Raw genomic sequence first — 20477 nt, 5'->3', positions numbered from 1 at the left:
ACACCACTCCGTCTCCAGGGAGACCAGCAGAGGCCAGGACAGGGCTTCTGTCGATCTCTCCATCACACCCCCTCTCCCAACAGTATGTTCCAGATCTCCAAACACCCTCTACCAAGGTGACAGATCCCTTGGTCATTTCCCTCCCTGAGATGTTCCCAGGGCCCATGCCCCAGCCTGGATCAACCTGGTCCCCTAGATGCCTTGGGCAGGAGCTGCTAGATTTGGTCCCGGTGTGGGACAAGTAGACCCTAACTATGGCCACATCAGGGAAGCAGTCACACCCTGGTCTACATGTGGTCAGATGGGAAGAAATTTCCATTGGCTGCCCCAGTGGGAAAAGAATAAAACATCTGGTTCCTCTCTGATAGGTGAACTTGTAAAAAAGAACCAAGGGTACCCAGCTCAACCCCCTTTCCTCTCTCCTGGCTCTGCCCACCACAGAGCAGGCACACTGAACTGGCAGGCAGGTGGTGAGCCCGCAAAGCCACACACACCCTCCTAACCCAGCTCCGATCAGAAGTAACACTCATGGATAAACAACACAGTCCTAGGGACTTCACTTGGTCCAGTGGTTAGGACTCCATCCTTCCACTGCTGGGGGCACAGGTTTGATCCCTGGTCAGGGAACTAAGATCTCACAAGCTGTGAGGTGTGGCCAGAAAACAAAACAAAAAACCCAACAAGGTCCTATTGCATAGCACAGGGAACTATGTTCAATGTGTACTAAGCTGCTTCAGTCATATCCGATTCTGTGGCCCTATGGACTGTCACCCACCAGCCTCCTCTGTCCATGAGATTCTCCAGGCAAGAATGCTGGAGTGGGTTGCCATGCCCTCCTCCACAGGATCTTCCCAACCCAGGGATCAAACCCATGTCTCTTATGTCTCTTGCATTGGCAGGTAGATTCTTCACCACTGAGCCACCTGGGAAGTCCACTATATTCAATATTCTGGGATAAACCCTCATGGAAAAACATATAAAAGAATATATAGGGATTCCCCTGGTGGTCCAGTGGTTAAGACACCCTGCTTCTGAGTTAAAGCTTAGGGCCCTTTAAAGAGGAGTCAAATACTCTTGCTCATGCTTTCCTTAAGCCTTGTACAATGTATCTTGCCTGAGAACTGGCCTTTCTTTAGGTCTGGAACTAATGGCTACACAATGTCTTACTCATGGAAATACTTTTCTTAGACTCTATGAATAATTATAATTCTAACAAATCTTGCCTGGGAACCTGTTTCTCAAGAGGTGTAGCCCTAATGACACAGCAACAGTATATCTCCACCAGAGACATTGACCAGGATCATTCCCCCTGGCTAATCTTGTGCCAAAGTTATAACATGATGTATGCCTTCGGAAAGGGTATAGTGGAACTTTTACAAACCTTCAGGTATTATTTTTATTTAACTAGCTAGCAGAAGAGTATATATGCCCTGCCCAAACTAGCAAGCCAGGTATTCTCCTGCCCCCTTCTGATGTCTACATCAGAAGCTTTCTCTGTCACTTTCACTTCAAATAAAAATCTACACAAAGCTCTGAGTGACTGAAACTGTCTTTGGAGTTAAATCTTCTCCTTTGGGGACCACAAATCCGGCAACACCATTCACTGTAAGCTTCTTTCACTTCCACTGCAGGGGGCACAGGTTTGATCCCTGGTTGGGAAACTAAGATCACACATGCTGTGTTGTTAAAAAAAAAAAAAAAAGGATATGCATACATATATGTATAACTGAGTCATGAGTCACTTTGCTCTACGGCAGAAATGAACACATCGTAAATCAACTCTACTTCAAAAAAAAAAAAAACCCACCTCATTTCAAGGGTAGGCACTTAGGATCGCTATCTGTCTGCCACCTGTATCTTTCAAGTGGTTCAGACTCAAAAGACAGGAAAACGAATTGCTACTTACTGAACCCCTAAAACCAAAGCCACCTGTGAGGCCCTTCCAACGTCTCCCCATCATGTCTGATTTCACTATTGTTCACCCTTTGTTCCCTTGGCCACTTGGACCTTCTTCCCATCCTCAGAAAATGCCAAGTTCACTATTTCCATCTTAGGTCTTTGCGTCCATCACATGGCCCTAGTTTACTGGCTCAGAGTCTCTAAAACTATTCCATGTATATGTTCGCCTGTTGATCACCCTGCCTTCTTCCTTGTGTGTGTTTCATTCACTGCTGTGGTCCCAGTGCCTAGAATAGTCCCTGCAAAATAGCTTGAGACACATTTGTTGAATAAATAAACCAAACGCTTTAAAAAAAAAATTTATGTCTTTAATAGCAAAATTACACTATGAAAAATGGGAAAATCCAGAATACAAAATACAGAAAGGACAGCTTTGGATCTTTATTAACATTTTGATCATCAAAGCATGAATTGTATCTGCCCTCCTTTCTGTGTCTCCCGTGTGCATGGAAGTCTGTCAGTGGTGTGTCAGTGTTATCAGTGGTGTGTCTGTGTGTCAATGACATATTAGTGTGCAGGTGTGCATGCATAGCTAGCTAGGCTTCCTAAGGGGTCTCGGCCCCTCAGGTCTCCCTAAGTCCTAATCTGCCCTTCCGCATCATCCTGTTCCTGAGAACAGCTCTTCATGGAGGACCTTTGGTGGGCCCGGGGGTGGTAAACATTAAGGCTCTGTAACGTAACCATGAGGTAGCTGCGGTCTTCTTCATCTCCAGATGTGAGGATAGGGCCTCTGAGGGGCTGGCTCATGTCACAGAGGCCATACAGCTGGTGAACCATGATTCCAATGACCTGAAGACGCCAAGGCCTGGGTTCTCTCTACCTGTGGCCTTCAGGCCTCTCCAACCTTATTACCTGCCTACTGGCAAGGTGCTGCTCAGAGGGTCCAGATCTCATTAATGAAAGCTAAGAGGGGGATCCCTGGGTCAGGGGCAGGGGATGCAGTCACATCCACCAGTCCATGGACTCTTTGGGCAAGGCCCTGACAATGACCACACAGTGGGGGAGCCCCTTAGACAGGAGCCTCTCCGCCTCCTGACCCTCCCAGCCCAGCCCCTGCAGCTCAAGGACCCTGAGCTTGGGCATGGTCAGGCAGGAGGTGAGGATCTCCTGCGGAGAAGGCATCTCCGGGGTGACAAGTGGCCCCAGCAGGCACAGACTCTCCAGGGCTGGCATGCCCTCCAGGACGGACAGGCCAGGGGCCGAGAGGCCCCGAACGGTCAGCCGTATCTTCCGCACGTCTCGGAGGTGGCGGCTGATGGCCAGGAGGGTGCTGTCAGCCGAGAGGGTACAGCCCAGCACCTCCAGCCTCTGCAGGTAGTTCAGCTCCTGCAGGCCCATATCCAGCCCGGTCTCAGTCACCCGGTAGGTGCCACCCAGCACTAGCGAGCGCAGGGCACGGAAACGTGTGAGGCCCTGCAGGTGCTCGTCGCGGAAGGCGGGGACGCGGTCCAGCACGATGCACTCGAGCAGGGGCAGCACCGTGGGGTCCTGCTCTTTATGGAGCCAGGCCATGGAGATCTCACAGCTGTGCAGCTCCAGGGTCCTCAGGGTGCAGGGCAGGCTGGTGATGGGCACCATGCTCAGGTTGGCCACATGCAGGCAGAGGCGCTTGAGGTTGGGGCACTTCTGACCCAGGGCCCTCATCAGGGCAGGGGACAGCTGGGGAGCCTGGGAGCCTGAGAACAGGTAGCCGCCCATCCGCAGGGAGTGGAGCCTGGACGCCATGTACCGGCGGAGGAGGTGCCACATGACTTTGGGCCGCATCTGTAAGAGCCAGAGGTGGGAGGGTGTCTGGGCCAGAGAGACGGGTCATCTTCCAGGGACCCCACCCGCCTGGAAACAGAAAAGCCCCAGCTGGGGTTCTGAGGCTTCCTGGGAATTCTGTCCTTCCCTCACCAGCCTTACTCCACCAGACACCTTTCTAGGAGTAACAGGATGGTTTAACCCCACCATTTTGACCTCTAAGTTTGAACAAAAGCATTGGTGGATAAGAGCCCATCATAACATATCTGTCTCTACCAGGACAGTGAGTCTCATTACCTTCTGGAATAAGTAAGTGAAACAACAACAACAAAAAGCCTGTTTCTAAACCTTTCAATTCCTTGCATAATGAAAATCACTGTGATCTGTATATATATCCTAGGAAAATGTTACTGCTGTCTAATTTATGAAATAATACTGTTGATTCCAGGCTTAATAAAACTTTATATCTTTTAAGATTTAAAAAAAAGTGAATCCACCCAGCAATATTTTTATCTCTTTCTTTTTCTTTTTTTGGCCATCCCATGTGGTATGTGGGATCTTAGTTTGCCAACCAGGGCTCAAACCCTCGCTTCCTGCAGTGGAAGCCTGGAGTCTTAACCACTGAACCACCAAGGAAGTGCCTATCCCATTCTTAATGACCACCTCCTCATAGAAATGAGCAACACAAAATAAAAACTGAAAAAGGTTAAAACTGCCCAGGGCAAATTAGATCTAGGTTTTAAAAAAAAAAAAAAAAAAAACATAGCTTAATAATAGTGAAAGCTGCAAAATTTAATCCTGGGAAGTTAGACTTATAGAAAACAAACTATAACTAACTAGTATTTCATGTATTTTATTATATGTACAGTTTACTTTAAAAAAAAAAAAGCAGAAAAAAGAAACTGCATACCATAGAATTTGTTGACTTTTTTTTTGGTAAATATGACTTTTTTATTAGCAAAATCCATGACCAGGCAAGACGATATTCTGCTGTCCCTCAGCTATTCCTTTTCTGTTGGGTTCTTGGTATCCCTAATCCTTTTATTCCTAAATTCATGTTTTTCACACTGTCATTGAAATATAGTTGATTTACAGTGTGTTACAATGTATTAGTTTTGGTGCAGAGCAAAGTGATTCAGTGATTGCTATTTTGGTGTACATCTATATATATATATGTACGTAAAAGAGTTAATCACTCAGTCATGTCTGACTCTTTGTGACTCCGTGGACTGTCACCCACCGGGCTCCTCTGTCCATGGAGTTCTTTAGGTAAGAATACTAAAGTGGGTAGTCATTCCCTTCTCCAGGAGACCATTCTGACCCAGGGATCAAACCCAGGCCTTCTGAATTTCAGGCAGATTCTTTACAATCTGAGCCACCAGAGAAGCCCGTATGTGTATACATATGGATGAATATATATATATATATATATATATATATATATATATATATATATATGGCTGGATCTATATATATTTTTTATATTCTATTCCATTTTAGGTTATTACAAGATATTGAGTACTGCTCCTACTGTGCTATACAGTAAGTCCTTGTTGGTTGCCTATTTTATATATAGTAGTATGTATATTTTAATCTCAAACTCCTAATTTCTCCCTCCCCACTGTTAACTACTCTTGATAGAGGAATCAAATCTTCCTGATCAAATTTAGACCTGCAAATGTGGGCTGAAGAAAGGGACTCACTAGAAACACTCGCCACTAAAAGGTAGCTCACAAGAGTGGAAGCCCCTGTTGGCAAAATATCAAATGGCCGCAAAGCCAGAAGCTGAATCATGTTCACTTGTAAAAAGACAAATGAGAAAATCCTTTAAGTTTCATGATATCAAACACTAGCCAGGATGTGGAGAAGCAGTTCTTGGGTCCTGCTGGTGGTACTTGGTCTGGCTACTTTGAAATGCAATCTGATTTTTACTGAAATTTAAAATATGGACACCCACTGGCACCTGTTTTGTTTTTAAAAATACGGGAACATCTACTGCCTTTTTGGGAAAGAACAAGGTGACTTGGGTGACAGAAGCAGGGAGAGACCTTAATTTCCAATGTTTATAATTTTGTGTATTTTCAATCCTGTGCATTTATCTTTGGCCCCTCCCCCACTTATGTTTTTTAAACAAATTCTTTAGTTGGTTTAAATGAACACACTGCCTAACCTAGTAATACCTGTTTTGTGGAATTTACCTTACAGAAACGTTGGTTTGTGACATCGTGGTTTTAACAGCAAAAATGTCCAATGATAACAGCCATGTAGATAGCAACTAAGAACAAAGAGGATTCAGAGATTCAAACATGGGTAACTCCTCAAGACATGCAGGAAGGAGTGGCAAAATGATACCTTCAAGGTTAAAGAAAAAAGAAACAATACTATGTACTTTTGTTGTTTAGCTGCTAAGTCATGTCTGACTCTTTTGTGACCCCATGGACTGTAGCCCAACAGGCTCCTCTGTCCAAAGGATTCTCCAGGCAAGAATGCCGGAGTAGGTTGCCATTTCCTTCTCCAGGGGATCTTCCTGACCCAGGGATTGAACTGGCATCTCTTATGTCTCCTGCACTGGCAGGCAGATTCTTTACCACTAGCCCCACCTGGGAAGACTATTATATATATATTATAATTTATATGGGTACAATTATTTCAACCATAATGGTTAACTTGTATTGAGTAACTATTGTTTGCCAGATGCAGTGCTGAGCATTGAACTAGGACACTCACACAGTATCTGGTTGCAAAGCAGGTCTCCATCCCCACCCCCACACCTCCACCTGGAAAAATGCATTGGCCGAATCTTGCTGCAAGAGTACAACTATGATTAAACACAGCCTGACCCCAAAGGCCAATCCTGCTCTTGTAACCATTGCCCTTTCCTTCCCTATAAAGCCCCAAGGGTCCAAAAGCATAGAAAATGCTATAGAAGGAAATTCCACACATAATAGTGGTTATTCTGGGGAAGGGTAGAGATACCAGGGGATGACTGTCAAAGGCTCTTGCTTCATTTGTGACAATATTTCAATGTTTTTTTGGCTTGGTTTGGTTTTAATTTAGGTATAATTAACATATAACATTTTATTAGTTTCAGGCATACATACAACATAATGATTCAATACTTGTATGTATTATGACATGATCATCACAATAAGTCTAGTTAATATCTATCACCATACATAGTTATACTACTTCCACATTTTTGTAAGAATTATTCATGATGTGTGGTTTTAAAAAATAAAACCTCAAAAAGAGAAATGTAAAACAAATGTCCTAGTTAATCTCTATTATGGGTACTAAGGGGTTTTAGAAGTGGACTCATCTGCAACTGATTTTGAAGCATACTTAAAAAATAAAATGGGAAAACAAAATAAATAAACATTTGAAAAATAAAATAAAAGCTTGATGGAAAGAGGGATGGATGGATGAAGAGATGATAAAACAAATGTATTAAGTATTAGTGGTGGGCAACTCTATGTTCTCTGTACTGTTCTTTTAACTATTATATATGTTTGAAAGTTTTCATAATCAAATAGTCTGGTGGCTTGGAGGTAAAGAATCTGCCTGTCAATCCACTGGGTCGGGAAGATCCCCCAGAGGAGGAAATGGCAACCCACTCCAGTATTCTTGCCTAGGAAATCCCATGGACAGAGGAGCCTGGCGGGCTATAATCCATGGGGTTGCAAAAAGTTGGACACGACTGAGTGACCAACACCAACCTAACACCAACAGGTGATTCATAGGCACAATAAAGTTTGAGACACGGTCTTATAAAGCTGTTTGTGATAGTAGAAAGTTGGAAATAATCTAACCATCTGTCAACAGGAAAATAGAGAAACAAACTGTGGTATATTCATTTAACAGCAATTAAAAGGAATGAATTAGATTTACAAGTACTAATTAGAGTAAATCTCAAAAGTGATGTGTGAATAAAGTTGCTAATGGGTGGCTATATTAATATAAGTAAAATAGCATTTAATTATCTAAAAAGAAGTTTTATCTCACTTTTAGAAACACATTGACAATACTGTATATTGCTTATAACATACATAGGCAGTAAATAAAAACATGAAGGGATACAAATCCACTTTATAGTCATGGTTATCTCTGAGGAGGGTTTCAAAAGTGCAAGAAACATATGTGCAAATGTTGTATGCATATGTTCGCATACAAACATTTGTATGTGTATTTCACAAGATCTGCAGTGAATAAAGCCAAAGGTTTAAAAAGATTAAATCTAGGTGGTGAGTACATAGTTTCAGATATTATCCTCTATACATTTCTATATCTATCTGAAATAGTTCATAATAAAAAGAAAAATGCAAAGGGTCAACTCATTGGAAAAGACCTGATGCTGGGAAAGACTGAAGGCAAAAGGAGAAGGGGCAGCAGAGGATGAGACGGTTAGAGAGCATCACTAACTCAGTGGACATGAATTTGAGCAGACTCCGGGAAACAGTGAAGGACCGGGGAGCCTGGTGTGCTGTAGTTCATAGGGTTGCAAAGAGTTGGGCAACTTAGCGACTGAACAACAACAAAGAAAAATAAATAAAGCACAAGTGGGAGAAAGTTGAAATGATTTGGTTGACTACTCAGGAGATTAATTCTAGAACTAAGTCGACTATAGAAAATTTCTCCATGAAAACTCATCAATAAGCTCTTTTCCTGCAAGACCTTGGTTACCCATTCTGGAGATGGGGAAGCTGAGGCCTGGAGGTCACTGCAGAGCAAGTAAGGGACGCGGGCGGGACGCACCCGGGAGAGCCTCGCTCGAAACACAGGGTTGGAGGCGTGGTCCTCGAAGTCTGACCAACCCGACCTCGGCCCAGGCCTGCCTGGCCAGACCCGCATACCGTGTAGAGCGTCAGGTCGACGTGTCGCCACAGCCACCGGTCGTCCACCAGCTTCTTCCAGTGGTGACAGACCCTGGGGGAGGGGACCCGCCGTTACAACGACCCCGGCCCCGCGAGGATCAGATGTGCATCTCCTAGTGCGCCCCCCGCCTGGCCCTTCCCTCCCGCAGGGGGCGGCCGCACCTGGAGATTCGGATCCGATCCCGGACCTGGAGGTAAGAGAAGATCTCCAGCAGGACCGAGTCGGGCAAGTCGGCAAAAGTCGCCATGATCCCGTTGACACGCACTTCCGCTTCCGTCTAAAGGAACTCGGGGACTCGCCCTGTGGGGGCCCTAAGAAGCGGGGGAAAGAGAGGGTGCGGACAGGGAGGTGGTCGCAGTTTCCGGTAGCTGGCGGAGTTTCGGCTTTCCTCTTGAGGGGATGTGGCTGGACCTGGCAGCCAGACCAGCACGGTATCAGAACTCCGCACAGAGGATGGGGCTAGGGACTGGGACCAAGCCCGGAAGGCGTGGCTAAGGCGATGACGAAGTCCGGGGCGGGGTTAAGGTGGGAACACGACTCGGGGGCGGGGCCGGAGAGGAGGGCCAAACAAAAAAGGCGTGGCTCAGGCGACGTGGAGGCCTGGGGCGGGGCTAAGGGCGGGAACGAGACTGGGGGCGTGGCTGGAGATTAGGACCGAGCTCCAGACACCGATGCCGAGCCCTAAAGGGCGGGATTGAGGGCGGGACCAAAAGCGGAGCTCTAGGCAGAGAGGGAAGTCCCTATTTTTTTACTTAATAGTGCTTTTTTGTCCATGAGAATAAATTTGTAGAAGTGAAATACCTTGTTAAAAGACACTGAATTTTTCACTTTTACTGATGGCCCCAAATTGTTCTCCACAGAGCCTGAATTGACACTTCCTCCACATATATAACACTCATTTTTAAAGTTGCCAAGTCATCAGGGCAGTGAAATTATTGAAACACTCCTGTATTGATGAGCATTCAGGTTGCTTCCAGGTAAGCTAAACAATACTGGAGCTAAACATTCTCTTATATACATATATTAGTTCAGTTCAGTTCAGTAGCTCGGTCGTGTCTGATTCTTTGGGAACCCATGGACTGCAGCACACCAGGCTTTCCTGTTCACCAACTCCCAGAGTTTGCTCAAACTCATGTCCATCGAGTTGGTGATGCCATCTAACCATCTCATTCTCTGTCGTCCCCTTCTCCTCCTGCCTTTAATCTTTCCTAGCATCAGGGTCTTTCCAATGAGTCAGTTCTTTGCATCAGGTGGCCAAAGTATATATACATATACATATATATGTAACATATACTAATATCCCACAAGCTGTACAGCATGGCAAGACAGACAAAATCCCCAACAAACAAAAAACCATGTATTGCCATTATAGGCTCTTGAAAGTGTGATTTGGCAAAAGCTATTCAAAATTATAAGCAAAAAAATAATAAAAAATTATAAGCAGTACACTCTCATTGAATTTTTGTCATACTATTTGTTGGAGAAGACTCTTGAGAGTCCCTTGGACTGCAAGGAGATCCAACCAGTCCATTCTGAAGGAGATCAGCCCTGGGATTTCTTTGGAAGGAATGATGCTGAAGCTGAAACTCCAGTACTTTGGCCACCTCATGCGAAGAGTTGACTCATTGGAAAAGACTGATGCTGGGAGGGATTGGGGGCAGGAGGAGAAAGGGACGACCGAGGATGAGATGGCTGGATGGCATCACTGACTCTATGGACGTGAGTCTGAGTGAACTCTGGGAGATGGTGATGAACAGGGAGGCCTGGCGTGCTGCGATTCATGGGGTCGCAAAGAGTCGGACACGACTGAGCAACTGAACTGAACTGATTTGAGGAAAGAACTACATAATCGGAGAATAAAACCTGCACTGTAATAACTGTTTATCTGATGACTTTCCAATTAATTCATTTAAAAAGCATTCAGTTCAGTTCAATCACTCAGTCGTGTCTGACTCTTTGCGACCCCATGAATTGCAGCACGCCAGGCCTCCCTGTCCATCACCAATGCCCAGAGTTCACCCAAACTCATGTGCATTGAGTCAGTGATGCCATCCAGCCATCTCATCCTCTGTTGTCCCTTTCTCCTCCTGCCCCCAATCCCTCCCAGCATCAGGGTCTTTTCCAATGAGTCAACTCTTCGCATGAGGCATGTCCTTTGACACATCAATCCAATTCCTGGTTTGATTTATCATATAAAAATAGATTGTATTTATAATAGAAACATAGAAAGTATATATTACATATATATGTGTATATATATGTATATTATATATATAATAGCTTTTACTAAATCACACTCCCAAGAGCCTATAATGGTAATACATGGTTTTTGTTTGTTTGTTGGGGGCTTTGTTGTTTTGCTATGCTGTGCAGCTTATGGGATCTTAGTTCCCTAAGCAGGGACTGAAGCCAGACCACAGCAGCAAAAGCGCTGAGTCCTAACCACTGGACCACCAGGGAATCCCCTGGCAAAATATGTTTTTAATACATGCACACACAGAAGAAATTGTGTATGAAATGCAAAACTGGGACTTCCCTGGTTGTCCAATGGTTGACGTGGTGGTTCACTGGACTCTGGTAGTCCAGGGGTTTCTGGTTTCCTCATCTTAATAGGTGACTACCACAGTGTTTTACTTTTTATGTATTTATTTATGGATAAGTGAAAGCAATATAGGTTTTTTAAGCTTTATTCAGATATAGTTGATATATAGTTGCAGAAATTTAACACATTCATCTAAAAGAGTTTGCTTTTTAAAATTTTCTTTTGGCTAGCTGTACAGTGCATGTGGGATCTTAATTCCCCCACCAGGGATCGGGCAAACATCATGTTGCTTGCTAGGGCCTCAAGCCCAGATTTTTCTGATGCCAGAATGTGGGCCTCTATCTCAGTGCTCTCTGGCTGTGATTCTCTCTAGAAAGCCCATGGCATCATGAAGGGGCAATGCCTCTGTCAGTTACACAGGTTTCCTAAGAACAATCTCCTCCCCATCAAGCGAACAGGAGTGGAAGGATGGGCACCCCCACACAGAAGCTCTTTCCTCTGGGTCAGAAATTTAGGTAATAAGGGGCAGAGGGGCCCTGCCTAGCTTGCACCTTGAGTTGTGACTCAGAACTCTCCTTCCTGGGAATCACCTAGCTCCTCCCAGCAGCAGATGACAGCAGATCCTTTTGAGGCCCAGATGGGAGATTGGGGCTGTTCTGGCCCCCAGTGGGCAGGTACTGAGTCTCTTCATGAGAATTTCTGAATGACATTTATCAGGAAATAGAGAGAAGTCTCTAATGTGAGTCTGGAGAAGGCAGTGGTACCCCATGCCAGTACTCTTGCCTGGAAAATCCCATGGACAGAGGAGCCTGGTAGGACACGACTGAGTGAATTCACTTTCACTTTTCACTTTCACGCATTGGAGAAGGAAATGGCAACCCACTCCAATGTTCTTGCCTGGAGAATCCCAGGGACAGGGGAGCCTGGTGGGCTGCCGTCTATGGGGTTGCACGAAGTGGGATACGACTGAAGCGACTTAGCAGCAACAGCAGCTCTAATGTGAATTGTCCAGTCTCCTGAGGCCTTTCCATATCCCACCCAGCTCTGGAGGAGGGAGTCCTTGCAGCAGTGGCAGCCTAGTCCTAGGACTTCCCATGGCCCATTCCCTCCACTTCCTCAGGATGCCTTAGCCCAGCTGGGACTAGCAGACCCCCAGTAGATCCCCAAGCTCCCAACAATCCCAAGCTTTATTTCCCTCCCATTTCAGCAGCACTCTTCACCTCTTTTCAATCTCTCCCAGGCCTTAAGCTCAGCAACACAATCCTGTGTTTTAGCTATCTCTTTTTTAATTAAAAGAAAAATTTTTTAATTTGTGGGTTTCTTTTGAGAAAAGTTTTTTGGTTTTTGTTTTTGTTTTTTTTTTTTTTCTGTGTTGCATGGCTTTCAGGATCTTAGTTCTGCAGCCAAGGACAAAACCCAGGCCCTAGGAAGTCAGAGAGTAGAGTCCTAACCACTGGACCACCAGGGAATTGCCTAGCTACCTTTGAATCAAACATAAAAAATGAGTGAGAACTTCTTTTTTTTTTTTTTAAATAACACTTCCCTGGTGGTCCAATAGTTAAGACTTCGTGCTTCTACTGCATCGGGCATGGGTTCAGTCCCTGGTCAGGATGCTAAGAATGCTGTTTGGTACGGCAAAAAACCCAAAATTTCTTTTGGGACTTCCCTGGAGATCTAGTGGTTAAGAACCTGCCTTGCAATGCAGGGGATGAGGGTTCAATCCCTGGTCAGGGAACAAAGATCCCACACATGGCAACTAGGACCCAATGCAGCCAAATCAACCAATAAATATTTTTTTAAAATTTATTTTCCCCCTCATTACAAGAGTAACATATGTTCATTGTAGATAACTGGGAAAACACCAAAAGCACCAAAAAGAGGAATATGGACTCAGCAATTCCGCTGTCTAGTGGTCAACACCATCAACACCTGGTGTGACCTAGTTTTTCTATGTGAAAGCAAAGATATGCTCTTTCTAAACTTCCCCAGGCACATGAGTCCCTTCAAGCTTACCCCTTACCTTCCTTCCATCTCCCTTCTTGCCCCATCTATTCTTCTGGATGAGGAAAAGGAGAATCAGAGAGGGGAAGTGTTGAAATCATGTGTGTGCGTGCTAAGTCACTTCAGTCATGTCTGACTTTTTGCAACTCCATGAACTGTAGCCCACCAGGCTCCTCTGTCCATGGGATTCTCCAAGCAAGAATACTGGAGTGGGGACGTGGTTCAATCCCTGGTCAGGGAACCAGATCCCACATGCCACAACTAAGGGTTTGCATGACATGTGCTGCCAAGTAAATAACTAAAAATAAATATTAATTAAAACATTTTTTAATGGAAGTTTACAGAAATACACTGAAAAAGACTTCACCTCAGGAGAGAGAATAAGGCCAGGAGTGTGGTCTTACTTTTGGCTTGTACTTTTCCTTCTCCAGGGGATCTTCGCGACCCAAGCAGGTGGGTTCTTTACCACTAGCACCATCTGGAAGCCCGTTGAGACCATGCAGCTTAATATTAAGGAATGAGACTGAGGTTTTGATTCATCATCTGGATCTGTGTCTCCAATCTGAATAAACTTTCCATTAAGATTCCCTGCCCTCTGAAGCCCACTTAGTGGGATTCTGCAGAGGTTGGAGAAATAATAGATTTCTGCCCTGAGGCAGAAAAAAAAGAAAAAGTCCTGAGGCAGGAAGGCCCCTGAGACTAGTGTTTGAGATGGCACTTCTTGAGCCAGTTCCTTGAGTCAGGGCAGCCCCAACAGGGTCGCAGAGTATCCATCCTTTCCCCAGGAAGGTATCTCAGGTCTTCTGCCTAATCTCACACCCTATTTTGAGAAGGTGGATTGGTGAATCAGAAGTTGCGGGCCCCTTTTCAGAGTGAATCGTTTTAGGCTCGTCAAACTAGGAGAATTCTGTCTGCTGAGAAGAAACTGTTCAATAGTGAGTTCTACAGGCAGGTTGGATTTAGGAAGGGGTGTTCCCTGTCCCACCAGCTCTGGGGAACCATATCAGTCCCGGGGCTGCTCTGGGGCTGAAAAGCAAGGTTGTGATCTGGTACACAGTGCCCTCTGCAGGGCAGGAGCGACCTTCCTTGAAGTCAAAGACCTGGGAACTCTTGCACGTGTGCTGGTTTCCAGCTTCCACATCAGTGCTGCATTCTGGTAAGTGCTGAACTTCATTCTGGAGTGCTGGTAAGTGCTGGTACCCAGGCCGGAATCAGAAGACTCCTTCACTTACGGATTGTAGTCAGCAACCCAGATGTCCCTGGAGACAGGCGAGATAGCCAGAGGGGAGGGATTAGCAAAACGCTTCCGGGGTCCAGCCCTGAATGAAGGCAGGGGGACGGATAGTACAACTGCAGGACTTGATCCAGGCTCCCCGTAGCCCTGAAGCTTCTGTTAGAGGCTTCATTGGGCTCAGGAACAGGAAGTCAACCCTGTTCTCTCGGGATGTGCCTGGGCGTCCCCACCAGATGCTACACTAGACGGTGTCTCGGCACAACGAAGGGCCTTCAACCAAGGGCCTCCAAAAGGCTGGGCGCCGGTCCAAGACCTCTGACACCCCACTCCTCTCCCCAGCCGGGACCTTCACTCGGCCCAACGCTCCTCCACAGGTGTCCCCCTGCCCAGGCTTGGAGGCCCAAAACCGCTCCCGGGAACTGCAAACCCACATCCTACCCTGGGATAAGCACTCCCCGGCGTGTTGACAGGCACCGGGGGGAGGGGTGGAGCTTCCGGCTGCGCACTTCCGCTTCCTGTTTTAGCGTAGGTTCTTAGGGGCTGCCCTGGCCTAGGCTTAGCAGTCGTGCGAGGAGGTTGTGGCGTCTGTTGCTTCCAGGCGATTTGAGGTGAGGGGGCCAGGTAGAGGAGTCCGGAGTCCGGGAAAGGTGAGGGGACCCGGCCTTCGAGGATCCGCCGGCCTGCGAGAGGCTTTTCTCGGTCTTCAGGCTACCTGGAGTGGGTCGGGGCCTGGGCGGGTGACTGGAGGGGAGGAGCGCGGCTGCCCGGCGTCCGCGGTAGCCCTGGGGTCCGAAGTCCTGGGACACGGAACTTGGAGCCTGGGGAGACTCCGATCTGGGGGAGTGATGGGGACGGGGAGTGATGGGGACGTGAACGTTAAGTCTCAATAACCGGGGGTCTTGGGATCTAGGGGACCCCTGAAGTCCCGATTCAGTTGCCTCCCAGTCCCCGCCTTGTGTTGCTCCAGCCAGGATGATCGAGGTTGTTTGCAATGACCGTCTGGGGAAGAAAGTGCGCGTTAAGTGCAAGTATCCACTGGCGACCAAGGGGCTGTGGCTTCCGGGGGGTGCTTGGCATGAGGCAGGCAACTCAGTCTTTGTTTTAGGGTGATTGTAGTTAAACCCGGGGGTTGGGCGGGAATGGGGAGAGTCCCCTTTCCATTTTCCTTAACTCCTCTGCGTCCAGTACGGATGACACCATCGGGGACCTGAAGAAGCTGATCGCAGCCCAAACTGGTACCCGTTGGAACAAAATCGTATTGAAGAAGTGGTGAGTACAGGGGTAGAACTAGGAGCTGGACAGGAGCAGGCCAGAAGGGTTTGGTTGGGAGAGGGCTGCAGCCAGCCCTTTGTTTAGGCAGAACTTTTTTAGCTGGTCTCAGGGGTGAAGAACCTCCTTGGACTTTTTTCTAAAAAGTTTTTATCCCACAGGTACACGATTTTTAAGGACCACGTGTCTCTTGGGGACTGTATCCTTTTTTGACTTTTTGAGGAAGGATCTACATACCCGGACTTGGTTCTCTGTGTTCAATACTCAGGTCTGTATGAGGTTATGCACATAAGCTATTTAACTTAGAATGTGGCACATGGTAAGTATTTAGAGTGGGAGCCATCTAATTATTTTGTTGGGGGAGGAGGGTGGTTGGTGAAATATTTTGACTTGGCTTGTAAGACTTTGACACTTTCTGGTCAAAATATTTATTACTAGCTCCACCTGAGTGGGGACAGGAGACTAGGGTGGAACGAGATTCCAGGATGTCTGTTGTGCAGAAGGAACTTTTTACAAAGTTTGGATTCTTTCCAAATCAAAATGATCCAGTCCCAAATGTGCAGTTGTGAGGGATGGGGATGGAGCCCACCGTAAGGATTCCTTAACACCTTCACTTCAGATGAAATCCACGATGGGATGAACCTGGAGCTTTATTACCAATAGAGCAGAATTCCTTCTTCCTGCCCTTCCCTCCTCCCACCCTCACTCCCCACACTAATATGGATGCTTGTTTTTGGAATCTCTCGTTAATAAAAACTTAGAGGCTGCTTTGTTGTCATTTTTGAGTGAGAGTTATCTCTTGAGGGGAGGGTTGGTATCTGGTTGTCACTGTATTCTCAGTACCCACTCAGCTGCTCAGTAAGACTTCAAGATTGGATCAAGGAGGGAGCCATTAGACTGGGAACCTCAGTGAAAGACCAGAGCTCTGGGGCTAGCCATATGTCTCTGGGCCTCCCTGGTGGCTCAGACAGTAAAGAATCATCCTGCTATGCGGGAGACCTGGGTTTGATCCCCTGGAGAAGAGAATGGCAATCCACTCCTGTATTCTTACCTGGAGAATTCCATGAACAGAGGAACCGGGCAGGCTACAGTCCATGGGGTCACAAAGAGTTGGACACAACTGAGTAACACTTTTCTGAAGGTCAAAAGATCCTGGGATTATTGTCATCAATAGACCAAGGATCCTCTGGGCAAGGACCTTAGTAGAATTAATAATTAGGAATACAGGTTTAGATTCAGACAGACTAGGGGTGGAACCCCAGCCCTACCACCAACTGTGACCCTGGGTAGTTACTTAATCTCCCTTAACCTTCATTTCCTTATCCAATCTGGAACTGATTGTGTTTACTTCATTGGTATTTTGTGAAGTAGAGATGAGATAAGCATGATTAAGCAGCCATAGTTCTTGACACCTGTGAAATGCTAATGGACAGAGTAAAACAGTGTGACCTAGGCTATTCAGCCCTTGCTGATCCTCCGTTTCTTCCTCTAAAAAGGGGCACCATGATGACACTCACATCTCCATGAGATAAGATAATGCAGTTAAAACAGCAGGATGCCTTGTGCTATATCCATCTCTGGCCTTCTTCAGGTATGAGTAGACAGGACATCAAACACTCCATTTCTGTCCTTACCCAGAGCCACATTCTGGAGCTGCTTTTGAGAGTTTCACCTAGAACCTTGCACCAACCCTTCTCCTTTCTCTGTGTATTGACCTGGTAGGTCCTTCCTCAGGACATAACTATGTTCAAGTCTAGTCCACTGCTCCTCCTCTTTCCCCCAGCCTTATGCTTTCTTTTTGCCATCAAGCTTCTTGGCATGAAGTCTTGCAGACTGCCTGGGATGCTGGCCTATTGTCCACTAAAGCTGGTCTCTCCTTGGTCTCTGCTGGCCTACTTTTTACTTGCCCCCTTGGCTTCCCTACTGTCTCTAGGATTCCCTTTCCTGCTGACAAATCAGAAATATCTGTCTTCTGGTACCCTTGCTCTTTTAGCTCAGTCTCCTCCTTATCTGTCGGCTTAGAAAATAAACCCCCTCCCCCAATTCTTTTTTAAATTTCATGACAGCCTTGACATGCTGAAGTCCTTGTTTTCAAATCAGCATAGAAAAGTACAAGCTAAAAGTAAGACCATACTCCTGGCCCCATTCTGTCTCCTGAGGTGAAGCCTTTTTCAGTGTATTTCTGTAAACTTCCATTTAAAAAATTGTTTTAATTAATATTTATTTTTAGTTATTTACTTGGCAGTACGTGTCATGCAAACCCTTAGTTGTGGCATGTGGGATCTGGTTCCCTGATCAGGGGTTGAACCAGGTCCCCATGCATTGGGAGCATGGAGTCTTAGCCACTGGACCCCCAGGAAGTCCACATTTTAATTTTTTTTAAATTACTATGCTAATATCTGCTTGTAAAAAAAAAAATCCACACATTTTATGAAAAATTAATTTTCTTACTTTTATAACACCCCTGCTGACAGTGGCAATAATTAACATATGAGTGAATCCAGAAATTTTCTGAAACACAATTGGAAAAATTACACATTCTGTAATATTTGTATACCATTCAGTAGTTTTTTTTATGCTTTTCATTTTTCTATATTAATGATTTTTTTGTCTCATTCTTTTTAATTGGTATTTTTATTGAATTTTTTTTTTTTTTTGGCCTTTTTTTTACATAAAAGGGCAATATGGAGGAGGGATTTTTGTGGTGATGGAATTGCCACATCTGGAATTATGGTGATGGATGCAGGACTCCGCATTTGTCAACCAGGATATAGAAAGATCAAATGCAGCCAGTCAAACAGATCCATACGTATAAGTGAATTACAAGACCTCACTGAAGGAGGTAGGGGAGAAAGGAGCTGATCTAAATAATTTTCTAAAATGTATTTTGATTTGATACTATAAGGCTAAAGACAAAAAGAATTACACACAAACATTGTACTGTAGTTGGTAAATATGTTCCTCAGAGCAGAATGATTTTGCAGTTTCGAAACCAGTCTTACTAATATACATCTGTACACAGAGTTGGATACATATATTGCAGATAATTATAGCCAGGTGTCTTGCTGCTGGAGAAAGAAGTTACTGTGAAAGAGGGTAAATAGAAGCCCATGGGACTGATTAGAGTTGGAGGCATCAATATGAATTCATGATTTTCATTTAAAACGTTTACAGACATACATAGAAATACAGATATGTGCATATGTGCATACATTTCCTTGTTTATCCATTTAGAGGGACCAGAAGCAGTAGTACCCCAGTATCAATAGTTCCAGATCTTGGTTTCTTTATATATATAATTTTACTTTTCATTTATTTTGGCTGTGCTGGGTCTTCATTGCTGCTCAGGCTTTTCTCTAGTTGTGGTGGGGGGCTACTTTTTATTGCAGTGCATGGGTTTCTCATTGCAGTGGTTTCTCTTGTTGCAGAGCACAGGCTCTAGGACACAGGCTTCAGTAGTTGCAGCTTGAGGGCTCAGTAGTTGCAGCTCCTGAGATCTAGACACAGGCTCAGTAGTTGAAGTGCACAGGCTTAGTTGCTCCACGGCATGTGGGATCTTACTGGGCCAGGGATCAAGCCCATGTCTTCTCTTTGGCAAGTGGATTCTTTACCACTGGACCTTCAAGGAAGCCCCAGATCTTGGTTTCTAAACAATATTCTCCAATAAAAGGAACCAGGGTTTCTGGGAGAAGTGATTGATTCCTGAGCTGGAGCAAGGAAAATGCAAGCTCAGGGTGGAGCATCTTGAGGTAAGAAGTACTCAAAAAAGATGGAAGCATGTTGAAAGAGCACAGAGGCCAACCTGTGAAAAAGCTCTCAGTGGCCAAATGTAGAAAAACTTGAGCAACAAAAGAATAACATTGGACTATAACCCAAAGAATAAAATAAATATCCTCAAGCCCATGCTCATAAAAATAAATAGCTGAAAGTGTAAATGAGTGGGGAAGAAGGGACAACCCTTCATTACAAATGGATTTCAATTAATTTTAGAAGGAAAGAAGAAACTAAGAACTCACCAATGCTTTTTTTAAAAAAATCACCAATCTTTGCATCACCATAGTAGTAATTGCTGTAGGCAAGATGCTGTAATAGATGTTAAAATTTGGGGGTGAAAGTTTAAGTAGAAGGATATTTGCACAGACTCAAAAGTATCTCTTCCAAAAGTATTTACTTATTACAAAAGGGAAAATAGTTCAGATACTGTCTTAACCAAGTGATGAAAAATACAGCTGGGACCGCATTATACTATTGTGTAATCCCCTCCTCTTAGGCCAGACCTAACTTCTAACAATATAGCAAAAATGATGGGATATCCTTTCTGAGATTAGGTTGTGGAACGTTCCATCTTGCCCTCTTTGCTCACTGATGAAAGCCAGGCAGATACCATGTTGTGAGCTACCTTGTTGACCCCCAGCCAATAGCCAGTGAGGAACTGTGGTCCTCAATTCCATATTCTGTTAGCAACTAAATCCTACCAGCAACCAAATGAGGATGCTTGGAAGCAGATCCTGCCCAGTCAAGTTTTGGGATAAGACCATAGCCGCTCCTGCTGACACCAGCTAAACTACTCCATTCCTGACCCAGAGAAACTGAGATGGCAAATGTTAATTCACTAGATTGTAGGCTAACATGTCAAACAGCAATAGACACCCTAATACAACCACTAATACACTGCAGCGTCATTAATTGCCTGGCACAATGCACTGAGAAGGGCATATCATCTTTGTGGTGTCCTTTCCAATGATGTATGTGCTAGTGGTGCTTAGTTGCTCAGTTGTGTCTGACTCTTTGTGACCCCATGGACTGTAGCCAACCAAGCGCCTCTGTCCATGGGGATTCTCCAGGCAAGAATACTGG

The 20477-nt window shown here is 45.3% G+C and overlaps 2 protein-coding genes across 5 annotated transcripts; one reads left to right on the top strand and one right to left on the bottom strand.

The window, feature by feature from the left end:
- Positions 1–2240: 2240 nt before the first annotated feature.
- Positions 2241–9058, bottom strand: FBXL12 (F-box and leucine rich repeat protein 12). Of its 3 annotated transcripts, none has more exons than XM_040240764.1 (3): positions 8736–9058; positions 8553–8625; positions 2241–3723 (listed from the first exon to the last, which is right to left on the bottom strand). In XM_040240764.1, the coding sequence occupies exons 1-3, from the start codon at positions 8819–8821 to the stop codon at positions 2902–2904; spliced, it is 981 nt and encodes a 326-aa protein (XP_040096698.1). In that variant the 5' UTR covers positions 8822–9058; the 3' UTR covers positions 2241–2901. The 3 variants fall into 3 exon arrangements, with proteins under 3 accessions (XP_040096698.1, XP_040096699.1, XP_040096700.1); XM_040240765.1 differs by having other exon boundaries at positions 8455–8625; positions 8736–8830; XM_040240766.1 differs by lacking the exon at positions 8736–9058 and adding an exon at positions 5901–5977.
- A 5361-nt stretch (positions 9059–14419) lies between these two features.
- UBL5 (ubiquitin like 5) lies at positions 14420–16398 on the top strand. 2 transcript variants are annotated; one of them, XM_040240767.1, is made up of 5 exons: positions 14420–14959; positions 15262–15379; positions 15537–15620; positions 15782–15819; positions 16240–16398. In XM_040240767.1, the coding sequence occupies exons 2-5, from the start codon at positions 15324–15326 to the stop codon at positions 16281–16283; spliced, it is 222 nt and encodes a 73-aa protein (XP_040096701.1). In that variant the 5' UTR covers positions 14420–14959; positions 15262–15323; the 3' UTR covers positions 16284–16398. The 2 variants fall into 2 exon arrangements, with proteins under 2 accessions (XP_040096701.1, XP_040096702.1); XM_040240768.1 differs by having other exon boundaries at positions 14853–14998.
- The last annotated feature ends 4079 nt before the right edge of the window (positions 16399–20477 follow it).

Source organism: Oryx dammah, unplaced genomic scaffold (assembly GCF_014754425.2).
Source record: "Oryx dammah isolate SB20612 unplaced genomic scaffold, SCBI_Odam_1.1 HiC_scaffold_5, whole genome shotgun sequence".
Classification (NCBI taxonomy): Eukaryota; Metazoa; Chordata; class Mammalia; order Artiodactyla; family Bovidae; genus Oryx; species Oryx dammah.
This window is presented reverse-complemented; position numbering and strand designations above follow the sequence as displayed.